The sequence below is a fragment of the Vigna angularis genome, chromosome 3 (genome assembly GCF_016808095.1).
Source record: "Vigna angularis cultivar LongXiaoDou No.4 chromosome 3, ASM1680809v1, whole genome shotgun sequence".
NCBI classification, from domain to species: Eukaryota; Viridiplantae; Streptophyta; class Magnoliopsida; order Fabales; family Fabaceae; genus Vigna; species Vigna angularis.
Window position 1 is genome coordinate 39,740,935 of NC_068972.1, and position 16,852 is coordinate 39,757,786.

A 16,852-nucleotide genomic window follows, 5' to 3' on the forward strand; every position below is an offset into this window, starting at 1 on the left:
AAAATAATATGCAAATAATTGGATAAAGCCTCTTACTATTAAAGAGGTGTTTACGTAATAACTTAATTAAAAGAATGGTGAAGATATATATAAATATAAAAATAATTGAAGTAAAGTGGTGTCGTTTTCTAAGATTGATGAAACGTCGCTGATGATGTTGCCATGTGAAGAGGCAAAGCAAATAGGCAACTGGTGATCTGGTAATTTTCTACTTTATTAGGACATGAAAGTGGCGCAATTGCATTGAAACCCCATATGTTAAGAATGGTCCCCTCTCTCATGAATGTGACCTTATTGCCAAAGGCCTTTGCATCACTTCTTGTTCCTATTAAGGGAGGGGATGTCATGTGACCTTTCAATCCCTTCTTGCTAATGACTCCTCAAAACCTCCACTTTCAAAAATGTTTCTTCAAATAAAACAACACAATAACACCTTCTCTTGATTCATTATTCATTATATAAGTATATTTACAACCTTATAAACATCACATACCTAATATATATTACAAATCAAATTATAAAGTAAAATTTATGTTAGAATACAAACAAAGTCTCACATCAGGTAAAAACAAAAGATGGACAAATGTTTATATACACATAAGATATCTTCCTTGATAAGAGACCTTTTGGAGTGATACCAAAAGCAAATCAGTAACTTGACCTAGAGTGAATAATAGCTTACCAGTGTGAAAATTTATGTGTGTATATTGAACCTCTCTACAGTTAAGATTATATTTTCATGGACAGTCTGATAACAAGTTACACTATAAACTCAATAAACAACAAATTTCGCTAGAAAATATTTTTAAATAATTCTGATATCATCTTAAGAAAGTGTAAACCTAATATAACTCTATAAAATAAAGGTTTGCATTTATATATGTAGTATACATTTGTCATAGATGTCTAATGTCTAAAGAACAAATAAATAGTTTAGATATTGAAGAAATAAATAGTAAAATATTTAGAAACTCTAGACCTAAAAGAAAGTCGGTAGTTAGATTGATTGATTAGATCTTTAGTATGAGAAGTAGAACATCAAGTATATGCTAGAAAAAAGGGTTATGAGGGTGATGGATTGATGATGATAACAAAGAGAGGGAAGAGTAAGAGAGAAAATGAATATTTTGTAGAGAAAGAAAGTATGGATGGTGACATGTCTTGGATATGGGGAAGAAAGGGTTAGAATTATGCAAGAGTGAGAGAAAGTTGGGTTGGGGCAAATGTATATGGCAAAGCGAGTCAAACATTGATGAATAAAGACTGTTCTGTTTTATGCACAAAAGAAAGGAAAACAAAAAGTGAAGAAAAATATCATTAAATTACCATTTCAGATTAATTGTGTGAAAAAACTCACTGACAAATCAATGGATCCTCTCTCTCTCTCTCTTTTTCAATTAAGAGTGATTTTTAAGCAAACAAAAGATAAAAGTGGACATGGCCACTGCAGTTATTGAAAGAATTGAAAGAAAAACAGGTTGACATCTTTAACTCTTCTCTTTTTGTATATGGCACAGTATATATTTATGGGACAAATTCAAATACAGAAAAGTTGAATACGACTAATCGATCCACCCCTATAAATAAATAAATATATATATTTAAATGAGTGTACTTAAAATTAGCACTAGCCAACAAATATATATCTTCTGCATTGCAACCATATTTTTATGTCAAGTAAATAAAAAAAATTAAATATTTTTTATGTACTTTTTACATTTTACATAATTTAAAACTCATTTAAATTTCAAACATTTATACTTTGACCTTTCTCTTCTGATTTTCTCAGCTAAATATATATGCATGTCAATATTGTATAATTTTAAATATTTTTATGCCTACATTTTAAACTTCTGAACGAGTCAATTATCTTGGCCTCATCTGTAATTTTTTTTTTCACGATTCTCATAAAATGTTTTTATTTTATGGTTCTTTTAAAATTCAAATTTATATAATTAGTTCATGTACAATGTATAATAAGAATACTTGCTTATTTTTTGTGAGTAAAGTATTTTTTTAATCTATAATCCAATTACAAAATTTTCGAGTAAACATGAAGCACTGCCTAATTTGTTTTAAACCTTGTCGAATATCTAACTTTATTCAAATCTATAATATCATCAAAATTAAAAGAAAAACCTGCAGACCAAAACATAATTCAAATAAATCATACCGTAATAATTAAAAAGACAAAAATACTTGCACATATTTTATTCATATAAGTTTTATTAATTAATTAATTAATTATTTGATCTTAATTAGTACCCCTCTTAAATTCCCCCTCCCCCTAGATTTATTTGTTCTGATTACTATAATTTTTAATTGAAAATATATTTTCTCTTTTAACTTTTCCAGTTTGCGTGCTAAATTATCCCATAGTGTATTATTTTTTTTTTAATTTTCAATGCTTCTTCAATATAGAAGTTGAGATTTGGAAACTAAGACATGTCTTTTTGTACGTATATCAGAAACAATGATATAATCTTTTCAACTTTGAAAGTGCTCCTGTAAGAAAAAAAAAGCTTTGAAAGTACCAAATTGCTTCTCATTTCTGGCACCGTAGTGTTTCCTTTTTTTCGTCGAAATGAAAGAAAAATATCTATTTTGTTATTCAATATTATAAATATATATATGAAAACAATAATTAATCTAAAATCATAACTACCTTAGTTCTTAAACTTAAATCTAAAATTGAAATTTTTTTTCTAATATAAACTTTAATACTTTATCCTTAAACATAAACATACATCAAACTTTTTTTTACATGTTAAACATTATTATATTTAACATTTGAGTTAAAATATATTAAATAGTATAAACAAATGTTAATTTAAAACGTTTGATACATTAAATTTTTTTGACTATATTAAATTAAAATAATTATATTTATTAATTTTTTAAGTTTAAAGATGAAATTATATAAAAATTTAAAACATTAAAAATATATTTAATTAAATTTTATTTAGTGATTTAAGTGTGAGGAGGAAGATGATGATGATTTTTGATGGAGGACCACGTCTGGAAAAACCTGCAATAGATATAAAATGAGGGAAGAAAGAAATAAAGAAGGGACACCAACTAGTAGTACCATGCACACAAAACATGGTCCTAGAAAGAGAGAGCAACCTCATTTCTTAGTCATTCTAAACTTAGAATTCATTATCCAACTCAATCGCTGCTTTCTCATCAATACACGTACATATTATAACACTACCGATTGACGTGTGCAAACCAAAACCAAGTACTGCTAAATCTCTCTCTTACCATATACTTCTGCAGCAAACTCAGAAAGCTGGATCCAATCACCAACATCAATCTCTTTTTTTTTATACAATCATGTATCTTTTATCGTGTTAGTAAACTTTAAGTCTAACTTAACTTTACAAAATTAGTTAAATTATAATTTATATTCACTTATAAAATATGAATTAGTCTTATCTTTTGTCGATGTAAAATTTCTAACATTATAAAAGAATAAAACAATCACCGCACTTTTAAGTGTAAGATTGTTGTCGATAATAAGAGAGATTAAATGTTAGCTTCTTCCATATAGAGGGATATTTTAATATTAGGGTTCTTCACAATGCTTAGATTTCATACCCATTTTTCGTTATCACAAATAACAAATATTTTAATAGGTACAAAAAGAAAATTAAAAAGCTACAAAACATAACATTCACATACGACTAAACTTTACATTACAATTATTTTTAAATGAGTTTTGATGTTTTTTTTTCTTTTCAAATAAAAGAAGTTAGGAAGAGATTATTTATATCATTACAACAATCTAAAGTAATCAATAAGACAAATCTGATACTGCTAATAATTTTTTAAAAAAATATTTACTAGAAAGATTATATATGTGACTTTATTTCAATTCACATCAAGATTCACATTACTTTTAATCCAAAACTATAAAGTATTTGATTTATGATTTTTTTTTCTTTTATGGTATTTAATTTTGTGATTTCTACTCAACGTGAGATTTAAACTCATACTTCAATTATTGCTAATAAATCTCAATAACATATTCAAAAGTGGACCATACATATATATGTATTCGAATAGTTACAGGATTTAGAAGTCAAATTTCATTTTCATCTAGTGTGGAATTTATAACTTACCACTAGTAGGTTTCTCCAGGAGAGACACACGTGAAAAAAACAATAAAAAGTTAAGATATCTCTAACCCGAAATTTGAAAATAATAGATTTATGGATCTTTTTATTTATATATTGTTCATTTTACTTATTTTTTATCTAGGAAGATTTTCTGCTCACTTTGAATTTTAAATATTAAACTCTAGACAAATTTTCACAAACTTCACCAATCAAATTATCCTGATCAATTTTATACTATAAAATATTCAGTTTTGTATTCAATTATTTTTTTAAGAGTCTTGTATATTTCCCTTTAAATAAGAACTTTTTGGAGTGTGGAATATGAAAATAATATCTTTTATAATGTATTTGATGAATTTGAAATTATTTAGAGTAAAATAAGTTGTTTTCATTTGAAAATTAAAATTTAAAATTTAAAATTCCCAAAAAAAAATTGAAATTTTATAACTAATCACTCCTCATTATAAACAATAACACAATATACACATGTATATTGAAAATTTTAAATTGTTAAATATTGTTAAAGGAAACCTTAAGGTTGGATCACCAAAACATAATTGAGTCATAAGAAGGAAGAAGAAACCTCAAAGGTGAGTACCCAAGAGCTGATTATTAGTTTATTTTTTTAGAGAGACTATATTCATATTGTAAATACTATGTATAGATGTTGTTAAATTTGTATTGTAACATTCTATTCCATGAATAGTTGATTTCTGTGATGTGATATCATTGAAACAATAAATTTCTTATGTTTTCCTTTATACAATTATCTTTAGATGTTTATGCTTCCATTGTTTGGATTTATGCTTAATGTTTGAATCTAAATATATAACTTAATCTTTAGTCTCTACTTCACTCAACCTATACCATATATATTATTATCCATATTTTTCTATAAAAAAAAAACTAAAAATCAATTACCAATATCTTTGCTATTTTATGTGGATACCATAACTTCCGTTTGACTGTATTAAAACAAATTTTGTGCACTTGTTAATAGATCAGATAATTGAATGACTCTATTAAAACTTATTATCTCATGGACACAATCTTCCAACAAATTTTTGTCCCATGAATAAGCTAGTGAAACTCATTTAATGCATCCATCAGCACATTAAAAACATGCAAAATGGAGAAGAGAAAAAAACAAGAAGAGGAAAACAGAACACTCTTTTGCAAATCATAATTTGTATCTTTTTTTCAAGCACACAAGTTTTTCTCTTTTGTATAAATATCTCTTATATCATTTTAGTGCCTTGAGATAAGACTTGCGAATAAACCTTCATACTCTTCTACTAATCTGAGTAATACACTTATATCAAGAAATAGATAGCTGAATTAAAGTTCAAAGAAAAATGAGTTAAAGAACTGCTTTAAAATCGTAAGTATATGCAAATAGGATCCAAATGGAATAACCTACCTTCATGGACCATTTACGAGATAAAAATAAATACATATTCATGTCACTAACATATATGATCCCACTCAATTTATTCCTTTGAATCGTTTTTGGTTGTTACCCTCTTCCGCTTTAGCTCTGTATCTGAAAATTTGACCATCTTTCAAACTCTTTTTGTCTATTTGTTTTTCCTCTAAATATCGATCGATATGCTTACAACCTCTTTGGCATCCTTCAAATGATATCTGTTTCAACTTGTTTTATCGTATTTCATTCCTAAATGTCATAACAGTCTAGCAAAATCTAAAACTGCTTATGTAATGATGGCACTCATTCTCACATCTACAAAAAAGACAATAACACATGAATACTCCAAAACATCCCAAAAAAAAACCTTAAAACAAATATTGATGTTTCTTACTATTAAAACAACTTCCAATACCGTTTTGACATATTTATCACATTGGATGAAATTTAAGTAGATTTTTCCGTTAAAAATTTTGCATTTACTCTCCAATCAAACAAAAAAAGAAAAATAGGACTTTTCTTATCCCCGATTTCTTTTATTTTATATTTTATCTCTTCCTATACATAATGTGATGTCATTATATGGCAGAAGTATACGAATTATCATGATAGAAAAATATCAAATATTTTAAGAATAACTTAAAAGGACAAAAATTATGTTTTTTATTTACCAAATGAAAATAATTTTTTTAGGAAATAAATAAAAGATTATTACAAATTAAATGTAAAAATTTTAAATTTTCTAGAGATCCAAAACGTATATAAACCATATAAAAGTTATATTTTATGATGGTTTATCGTTGATACACAGAATAAAATGATTGTACTGATTAGAGATGACAACGGATCGGGTCGGGCACGGATAATGTCTACTCACAATCCGACCCGACAAAAAAAATTCACCCACTACTCGATCTGCTACTCACACAAATATCTGCAGGTAGTAAATATCAGAGGATACCAACTATCCGTCGCAGCTTTTATCTATCCCTAATCCTGATAATGCATGAAAATAAAAGTTTAATTTTTTATTTTTTATTTACTTTTTAGAATGTGAATAAAAAAGTGTATTATTATTCATCATATTTATATAAAATTAACCTTTTATATACCACCGCCTCTTTGAAAAATGACCTGTGCACAAACATCCAGTAGTATCAACATCTCTAGAGAGAGGACCAAATTGTTTAAACTCAAACATTCCTATTTCTTAACTTTTTTTCATATGGAGGGTGTCAAAATAAATAAATATTTCTTCTACAATAAACAAAAGAAGAAAATCTTAAAATTAATGTTGTATCATGCACAAAATATGTAAAGAAAATATATAAAAATATATATATTTTAATACACACAAAATTTTATATTTATTTTAATTTTTATATTTAAAAAAATAAATATTTTTTTACTTTTATATGTCAAATAAATATAAATGTGTTAGTTTATCATTGTTTAAAAATATAATAAAAAATTCAATATTATATATATATATATATATATATATATATATATATATATATATATATATATATATATATATATATATATATATATATTTGATTGTTATAGATATTTATGTATCAGAGGAAACTCTTGAAAAAAGAGAGAGTCTTAAAGAATAAGAAAAAAAAGAAATCAAGGACATAAGAATATAAGAATTTAATGTGATGATTGAGTATACAAATGTTTAGTTCACAATTACACTAATAAGAAATATATTTATATTTTTAGTATATTTCTGGAACTTTACGGAAGATCTTATATAGCTAAATAGATAAAATATCGCATAATAATAATAATAATAATGTAAGATTAAATTAAGGTGTACTATAGTAAAGTATATTATTTTTTTATAGTCTTAAAAAAAGAGAGAGTTTGGTGGTGTTGGTGATGGTATGGGAAAAAAAAGGTGGCTAAATGCATATAGATGTATATAGATAGATGGATGTGGATCCAAAATGAAGTGAAAGGGAGTGAAGGTGGTACTTTGAGAAGGCGAAGGCACTCTAGAGTTTGTGGCCTTGTCAGGCTTCACTCTGAGATGGATCAGACCCAATTGTCCTCAGATGAGTCCCCACTCTCCCTCTGTTTATAGGACCCACCACACCCCTTCTTCTCCTTCTACACACACTCTCACCACAACGCAACAACACCTTCACTCTCCTACTTTTCTCTTTCTCTGCCTCTCTACTCTTCTACTCTCTTCTCTCTCTCTTCTTATGGACAAGACAACATCAACAACAACAACCTCAGACAGAGAAGTCCACGACTTCATGAACGTGGACTCCTTCTCCCAACTACCTTTCATCCGTCCTGCTCCTCTCGCCAAGGAGAAGTCCGCCATTCGTCTCTTCGGCATAGAATTCGCCGGCGGAAACAACACTGCTGTTTCGCCGGAGGACTCTGACTCTGCAGAAACATTAACCAACACCAACAGTAACAGTAACAACCTTAACTCCTTCGAACTCGATGCTACCAAGGACGATACCACTACCACCACTGTCACCGTTACTGATAACAACGGCGAAACCAGTCGCAGGTTCGAGTGTCACTACTGCTGCCGGAACTTCCCCACCTCCCAAGCCCTCGGCGGTCACCAAAACGCGCACAAACGGGAACGCCAACACGCCAAACGCGCCCACCTTCAGTCAACGATGGTGCACGGAAGCACCTTCTCTGACGCTCACCATGTCTACAATCTCATGAACTACCGCTTTGGTTCCGCTCCGACACCGCCAATGCCGTATCCAACGTGGAACAACGCCACCGCGTCCACCGCCACCAACACGAGGTTCTACGGAACGACACCGTTTTCTCACAGCCACCACCAGCACCAGCAGCCTATTAACGGAAACCCTTTGGCTCTGTGGCGAATTCCGAGCAATAACCCTAGTTTCAGCCACGAACGGTCGTCGTTGCCGCCTTTGTTCGCGTCGCAGGAGATAACGAACGTGAGAGCCTCGCAGGTTGTGGGATCGTCGGGGTCGCAAAATCGCTACGTGTATGACTCCAAACGCGGAAGTGTGCACGACCATGTGAGTTTGGATCTTCATCTGTAGTAACATGTTTCCATAGTTTTCGTACATAGTATTATCGTGAGCCAGTAATAACCTATGGTGGCACTACGAGAATCGAGGGATTCGGCAGCGACTCTTTCTAGAGCGACTTTGGGGACAGAATCCATAAAATATGAGAAATTTCTACCCGTGAGGGAGGAATTGTTTCCATTTCTAATTCTTTCCTTCTTTCTTTTTTATTTCATTTCACATTAACAGTTGAATTTTAGATCATATATATGTGGTTTCATCATCACAAATCAAACCTTAATTTATGTTCAAATCATGATTATCTGATCTCGTCTTTCTACTGTTTTGCTTTTTGTTCTGTAACCGGAAAACAATCATTAGAGACCACAATTAACAAAACATTTGTTCTGTGATTATGACCACGGTGGTGCGTGTGTCTGTCATAGGTTCACTGAAAGAAACTGTATATATATATATATATGTGTGTGTGTGTGTGTGAAGTCACGTCGTCGTTTCATGGTGAGACCTGCGAGAACTATTTCACACGTGTGGGATTATAGAAAGGGTAAGAGACAGTGTGAGCGCATGAACAATTTGTGGAGACACACGTGTGCCGAAATCCATCATGTTGTCCAGGCAGGTGGGGTGATGAGAGAGGTGGGTTCTGATTCAATGTAATGTAATTGTGAGAAGGCAATGATGATAAGGTTTGATGGGTCTGATCAAGTTTTTGCAGAAAGAAAGTGATATTTCCATGCCATTAGCAGGCACCATTGCTCCCATATACAATTAATTAATTGCAAAATTACGTGTGTGGCGGATGCTTCTTCTTTTTTTTTTTCATTCACTTATTTAAACCAGTGCAAAGTATGCAGAGAGAGAATTAATGAGTGACAGGTATATGAACATGAAGAATTGAAGATTCACAGATATGTTTCTATACATGTGTGCCTGTATTGATTTGTGCACATATGGATCAGTTTAATAATGTTATCATGTGTGTCTAATATGTATATGCATGGGAACCTAGCCAGCTCCCACCTAGGGCTTAAGACACAAAGTGAGCAAAATCAAGGTAGCAAAAACATGGTATATTTTTGTGTTCTCTCAATAAATGGTGAAGGAATATATCTTGGTTGAGAGCATGTGTTGGTTCTTGAAGAACATGTTGGAGCTTTTTCTGTGTTGTGTGGCTAGCTAGGTTGACCCCAGATGACTGAACTGGGTATAGAGGTTGAAGAAAGTGGTCCTGGTGTTTGGAAAAATTGATAACGGTTTGGGAGGATGTAGAGAGTAGAATTAGAGTTGATGCATATATGTAATGAGTATTAATGATTCAAAAAAATTGAAGTGACAAAAGGGTGAATAATTTAGCAAGTTGATGAGTAGTGTTGACCCACAAGATGGGTTACTTCTTTTATGCCCTTGTTTCCAAAACACAGATCTGATGATTCAAAGGAAGTGGTACCAAAGGGTTTTTGATATATGGGTTTAAAATGGCAAAACCAACCCTCAGAAAAGGATGTGTCTTCCTTTTGGTCTCAGGACTTTATGGAACATATGAACATGGTAGTTACACTGCCATCTTTATTTTTCCATCTTCTGTACCCATTGCTTTTATGTCTGATATACATAGAAAGATAGAGAGAGAAAGAGATGTTAGGTGGGTTAGTTTTGGTGTTGTGAGTGGAAATATAGGACTTGGAGATTCCTTCTCTAGGGAAAGAGGGAGGAGGACATCTTCTCCTTAACAATAATAGACTGATAGTTAGTACTCATGCTTCTGTCTACTTTAATCATCTGTTATTTTGGCAGCACAAAGGGTCAGAGATTTATTTGCCACAATGCCCACTACCCAATCTATTACCATACCTATCAAATTCAGACACTCACACTCACACACACATGCCATTTTTACCACCATTTCAGATTTTCTTTTCTGCTGTGTCTTTTTGCTCATGTTGGTATATCAAAATCCTTAAGAAAACATCATGGTTCATAAATAATCCTTATTTTATGGTTAGTTTATAAACAGTGTAACCAGAGACAAAACCACTTTAATGTGACTGAAAACTTAAACCAGTTGTGAGGTGACTGGTAAACAATAAATGTGATTGCATTATCAATATATTGGTCTCCTGAATTAACTAGGTGAACATGTTTAATCAGTTCCCACACTAATGGTCAACACTTAATTAGGTAGGATATACGATCCTTTGTCTTGTCACATATTTCCTCCTTCTATAACCCTTAAAAAAAGTTAAAACAAAAAAAAAAACAGCAAACAGTGTTATAATGAGCAATAATGCTTAGTATTTGAAACATCGATCAGTTACAGAATGTTTGAAAGGTCGTCAGAGAGTATATACTATATAAGCCTTGTTTACAATGTAAATAACATAGTTATATGCTTGAAATTATATCTGACATACAAAAGTCACATTAATTATGAGAGGTGGAACAAAAAACATCATTAATCACATGCTAAACATTAACAATTGTTGTTCGAATTCAGATGAAACAAAAAAAAAGTTCATTCAACTCAGGATACTTAAAACTACTTGTTTGACTCAAGTACTTTTCCACCATTCCATTTCTTACAAGTATGGAGAACCTCTGCAATCTTCTAAGGGTGATGAATATTTAATTTGGCTACAGTTCGTGTTGGCCATTTCATCTGCTTCTCAAGGCAATTGTACAAGCAACTCTTCAATGCCGTGATCAATCAGATTTGAGGTACACATGCATACATCATATCCTGACAATAAGACTTCAGAAAAAATACATATCATAAGTAATTACTCATTAATTGCCTCAATGTGCTGCTGTATGATTCAGTTTTATGTGCTAGAAAATACAAATAATGCAAGTATGAAAGATATTTTAGTGACAGTCCATTCCCATGAAAAGTATTAAGCTGTATATTTTTTTTAATATTTAGATTAACTGTTTGCATTATATTCTAAATAACATATCACAAAAATTATTATAAACAATTAATATGTAAGAAAATCATTTAAGAAAAAATCAAAACAATCATTTTGTTTATGTTGTCTACATGTTAAACACAATCTTTTTTGTTATCGACAATAAAGAAATATATTAGTGAAACAATAAGATATTCTAGTTCAAAAGGGTTACATACAATAGCATAAAATACAAAAAATATAAACACAAACTTATTACATCTTAGTGGAATTAGTTGAACTTGAATTCTTAATATGATCATAATTTTTATATATACATATATTTGACCAATATATAATCATGCATATTCAATGCTCTCGTAAAAATATGCTTTTGGATTTTAAAAATAAATATTGAAAGATTAAAATCAAATTCGTATTTACAAAGATTAAAATAATGTCTAAGACTTTTTATGTTTATAAAGCTTATCTATGGATCAAATACTGTTTGGAATATTTATTCTAAAATAAATCAAATTACCTTTCTCCTTTGTTGTATATCTTAGTTTTGTTGTGGGAGAAAAATAACTTTTCATTTTCACTTAACAAAAGAAAATTCAGTGAGAAAGAGAATTTAGAGTAGACGGGTGCCCAATCCTTACAATAGCACAACCTTTACAGAATACTAACTATATATCTATGAATTCTCTAACCCAGTATGATTATTTGCTCTTAATGTTACATACGAGGTACATATTCACTATTCAAGAAAGCTAAATTACGTGTTAAAAATAATTTTAAGATTAATTCAATCTTACAAAATTAACTTATTAAAGTTAAATTAAATTTAAAATTTACTTTTTTATAATTATAAATTAGAATATATTCGTAGTGATATTTATTATATATTGGATCTATTATTTAATATGTTATCAAATTATTTATTAATATATAATTTTATAATTGAGATATAAATATTTTAATGTGAAAAAATATATTAAAAATCACACATCTAATAAAAATAAAATTAATTTACAAAAGTAAAAACTTCATCTTACAAATGTATAAGTTTTAATTATATAAATATTATTTTTCATTTTCAGATAACGAGTTTTTTAAATGAGGAGATGGACAACAAACATAATAATCGCTTAAATTCCATTAATTAGTTTGCATATACCATAAGTGAAGCCAATAATATTGCGTAAGAAGGCGTAAAATACCTGCATTAATAACAGAATGATCTACTGAACCTACAATTAGCTAGGTATATGCTTCAAAGAAAAGCATTAAGAAAGATATTGCACGTAGTTTTGCAAGAACAAAAAGATAATAAGATGAACGAATCATTGATGAAGACATTGTCGACAAACTTCAGTGGTGGTGGACTCATTTGTCTGTTGTTTTCCACCGAACAAGTACATATGAACAAATGACCTTAAACGTAAATAATGGCTCAACCAACCATGCATATGTACTTCTTCATAGGATTATATATGCACTCCTTAAAATTTCAAAATACGATTAATTTTAATTCATTAATTTACTAACATATTTAAGTACCCAAGTGTCTGCTAATTAAAGCCTACTTTTTTGTTTCATGGATCAAATGTCAGATGTATTTATTTTTTAATGTCTTAAAGTCACAGAAAGAGGAATTCATCAAACAGAAATAAAGCTTGCTTTCTATATTTAATTTAATTAATCACTGCTATCATAAAATGACAAAATAAGTTGCCTTTTTTTTCAAAATCATATATTCGTTTGCATATGTATAATCATATATATATATATATATATATATATATATATATATATATATATATATATATATATATATATATATATTAGTTTCCACAGATAAAATAACAGCAGACACAACAGTCATACACAGAATTTCATTGTGATGAGTTTATAATTTTGAAAAATACATGCAATAATAATGGAGAAAAGAAAATGATTAACATTGACATATATATATGAGAATTGATCACAGATGATGGTGAATAAAAATGACAAAATCTCCTGCAAAAAGTAAAAAAGGTGAAAAGTGAAGAATTTGAATACAATTATTTATATGTATATATATATATATATATATATATATATATATATATATATATATATATATATATGATGTAACCCTTTGAGATTATATTTTTACTAGAAGAAGGCATAAAAGTAAGAATACTATTTTTGTTATGATTAGAATTAGTAAACGAGGGGAAGCAGTGAGTGAGAAGTTGAGAAGGGTGTTGATGGGAATTAAAGGCAATGTATTATTAGATGCTGTCATGACCTATGTTAAGTACTATATGTGTGTCTTTCTGACTGTTACTATATTTCCTTTTACAAAATGAAAAGAGATCTTTCTTCCCTATAATTCTGCTCAGTTCTCTCAACAAACAGGTGAAATAAAAGGGATGTGCAGAACTCTTTTTTCTAGTACAAAACACTGCTCATCATGACTTTGTTGTGATATAATTAAGGACTCTTCTTTTCACCAGTTAGATTCTGCAATCTGCATGTATATTATATCTATACATGTGTTTAGGTCCTCACCTGACTTCATGTTTTGGAACCTATTATGCAGAGATCTTAAATGTTCATAAATTTCAATGCCTTTACCACAAAATGAATAAACAATTTGCTTCCATATCAACTTTGCTCGGTGTTTGTTCTTCGAGATCACAGAACTCAAGGTACATGACATAAAAACAAATTTCGCTTTTGAGGCAGATTTCACTCTCTTTTTCAAATTTTTGTATAGTCAAACACCAGTCACAGTTTGCCATTGAAAAACCAAGAATTTGAAATCCCACCACCGATTTCTATCTCCTAAACCGATCCAAATATGTTGATTCATCTTTCCATGAACACAGTTTAAGGTTCCATCGTACAACAAGACTTGGAAAAAACAATTGCACAGTAAAAAACAAACCAGCTTTTATATACTGTACATAAATAAACCTTAAAATATATTGTTTGTTTGATTGTATGGTCCATGTATATAGAGAGAGAGATGATTTAGGAAGTTGATATATAGAAGTGGTAGCTAGAAAGGTAGGTTGGTTTTGGTTTTGGTTTAGATTGAAAAGGAGAAATATAAAAGTGAGTTTGAAAAGGAGAAATATAAAGAAAGACAATCCCTGAATAGCGCCGTGGTGTTAACATCAGTCCAACTAGGGAAGACCCCACAAGTAAATGTAACATATAAAAGCGCATGTGAGGGAGCAAAGGTGATAAAGGCCACAATGAAGACACACACAGAGAGAAGAGTACACACATTATGACTCCTTAGGACCACTTCTTCTTATTTTCTTATTTTCTTATTTTCTTATTTTCTTATTTTCTTATTTTCTTATTTTCTTATTTTCTTATTTTCAGATGCAGAGAGGGAAACAACAGTCCAATTTAAGGAACATCGCCCCCACATCTCCATAAATTTCTTGTATCACTAAAATCAACATAGCCTTCCCTCTTTTCAAGTCTTTCATTCAACTCTTACACACAGTAATCATCACCACATGAGCTACTTCTCATGAAACTTTCTGACCATCACTCACTCACTCACACCATGCTTAACATTGTTTTTCATGACTTTTGTTTCCACATTTTCTCTCTTTTTCTTTCTCATGTTGGATCATTGTTGATGTTAGTCTCAATGAATTTCGAATGTAACTCGTATAATAATTATACCAACAAAGATAACATTTAGAGAATAATAATATCAATTGAATAAATTAAAGTTACTACAAGATTAAAACAACACTGATAGAATTATGTATTAAGAAGATTTTCCACATCACAAAAATTTTTGAATTCACAGATTGATCTTTAAATACATCTGTCTTGTATGACTGTGAAAGTTTATTTCTTTTTTTTATTTCTTTTTTGTCTATGAAAGTTTATATTAAACAAGCTATTAAAATTAGAATATGGTTATATAATACTTGTACAAGTAATAATACTAAGGGAGTTTATAAGTCATATTCTTATATTAAGAATGATATTTAAATAAGCAATCTTATATATAATGGCTAATGTGATAAATTCACTAAAATGAATTTTTCAATTGGAAACAAAAACTACTAAAACCTCTCAAACTACAAACATGATTAAACCGTTCTTTATCTTAGAATTAATTTGGAACCCCACAAAGAATGGATGCTAAGAGAAAGTATAATAGTTTTGAAGGTAAGGAATGATGGGAATGGTAGTCCCTAGCTAGGGTCACCCCTAGAAGCTACCATCTCTGGGTCTTAGGAGCTGCCAAGTTTTTTTATTCATTAATTGATCCAAATGTACAATGTAGGGTAGGCACACCCACACACAACCCTATCTCATGCCTTATTGGTTAAGTGAGTTTGATTCACAGCTACATGTGATACCCACCTAAACAAATCAATTTCATGTTCAGTTTCTGTGCACTTGTCATAACACAACTCCATTATGACATCTACTGAACAAACAAATTTACATAATTTTATTATTATTGTTGTTGTTTCTCTCATCCCATGTGTCCAATGTTAATTCTTCCTACTACCACTTCCTTCACATTATCACTACAAATCACCATTTTTTCATCTCACAAATATGCTTCTAATAATAACAATTTCTGTCTCACTCTTTCCATTTTCATCAATTTGATTCCTTTAATTATGGAAGTTTCCCTCTTCACACACAAATCAGAAATGGAATCTTCAATTGGCTTTACTTCAAAATCTGTTGCTGTGATTTTGTCCATTACATTAATTCTAGGTCTCAGAAACTCATGCTAATTTTGATCATGATGGTGATGGATTTAAATTTCAACTTAGAAATTAACCCTTTTGACTATTTCTATGTTGTGACAATTTACATTTTGAATGACTATTTTGTCAATTGTACCATTCTTGAACTATAAAATATTACTTCCTAAAAAAATATCTATGGTATGCATATAGGTATGACTAAAGGGGCTAAGATAATAGCACTATATGATTCCAATTATTTATTTTCTCTTTAGATAAACTTGAATTTTTTTTCACTGATTGGGAAAAAGATCTGACCCACTTGGTTCATTAGATTATCATAATGTTAAATAGGATCTTGGATTGGCCAATTGAACTTTTAGGAAGTCTTTCAGTGATTCCAATCAACTCTCAAAAATAGGAATTTTTAAAACTGTTGAAACTGTGTCAATCTTCTGATTAAGTTAACCTGTAATTTCTATTAAAAACTATTAACTTTTTTTACTGCTTTAATTATTTAAATTTTCGTCGAATTTGTAAATATGTGCTATATATAGATAATAAATTAAAGATTTTAATGATAATGAGTTTGACTTCAATCTAGAATAAGAATACTCTCCCATAAGAAGTTTTATTTTTT

The 16,852-nt window shown here is 29.8% G+C and overlaps 1 protein-coding gene and 1 long non-coding RNA gene across 2 annotated transcripts; both read left to right on the top strand.

Moving 5' to 3' along the window:
- The first annotated feature begins 7,509 nt into the window (after window positions 1-7,509).
- Window positions 7,510-8,863, top strand: LOC108324981 (zinc finger protein 8). The gene has a single exon (XM_017557948.2). It carries the CDS (start codon window positions 7,614-7,616, stop codon window positions 8,604-8,606), a length of 993 nt encoding a protein of 330 aa, XP_017413437.1. The 5' UTR covers window positions 7,510-7,613; the 3' UTR covers window positions 8,607-8,863.
- A 2,127-nt stretch (window positions 8,864-10,990) lies between these two features.
- On the top strand, window positions 10,991-15,087 carry LOC128195885 (uncharacterized). The gene is made up of 3 exons (XR_008247669.1): window positions 10,991-11,309; window positions 14,073-14,181; window positions 14,867-15,087. It is a non-coding gene; the product is annotated as an uncharacterized LOC128195885 (long non-coding RNA).
- The last annotated feature ends 1,765 nt before the right edge of the window (window positions 15,088-16,852 follow it).

Bases quoted from the DNA above. Each gene is read 5' to 3' on its own strand.
- LOC108324981 (XM_017557948.2), top strand. From the start codon at position 7,614: ATGAGTCCCCACTCTCCCTCTGTTTATAGGACCCACCACACCCCTTCT.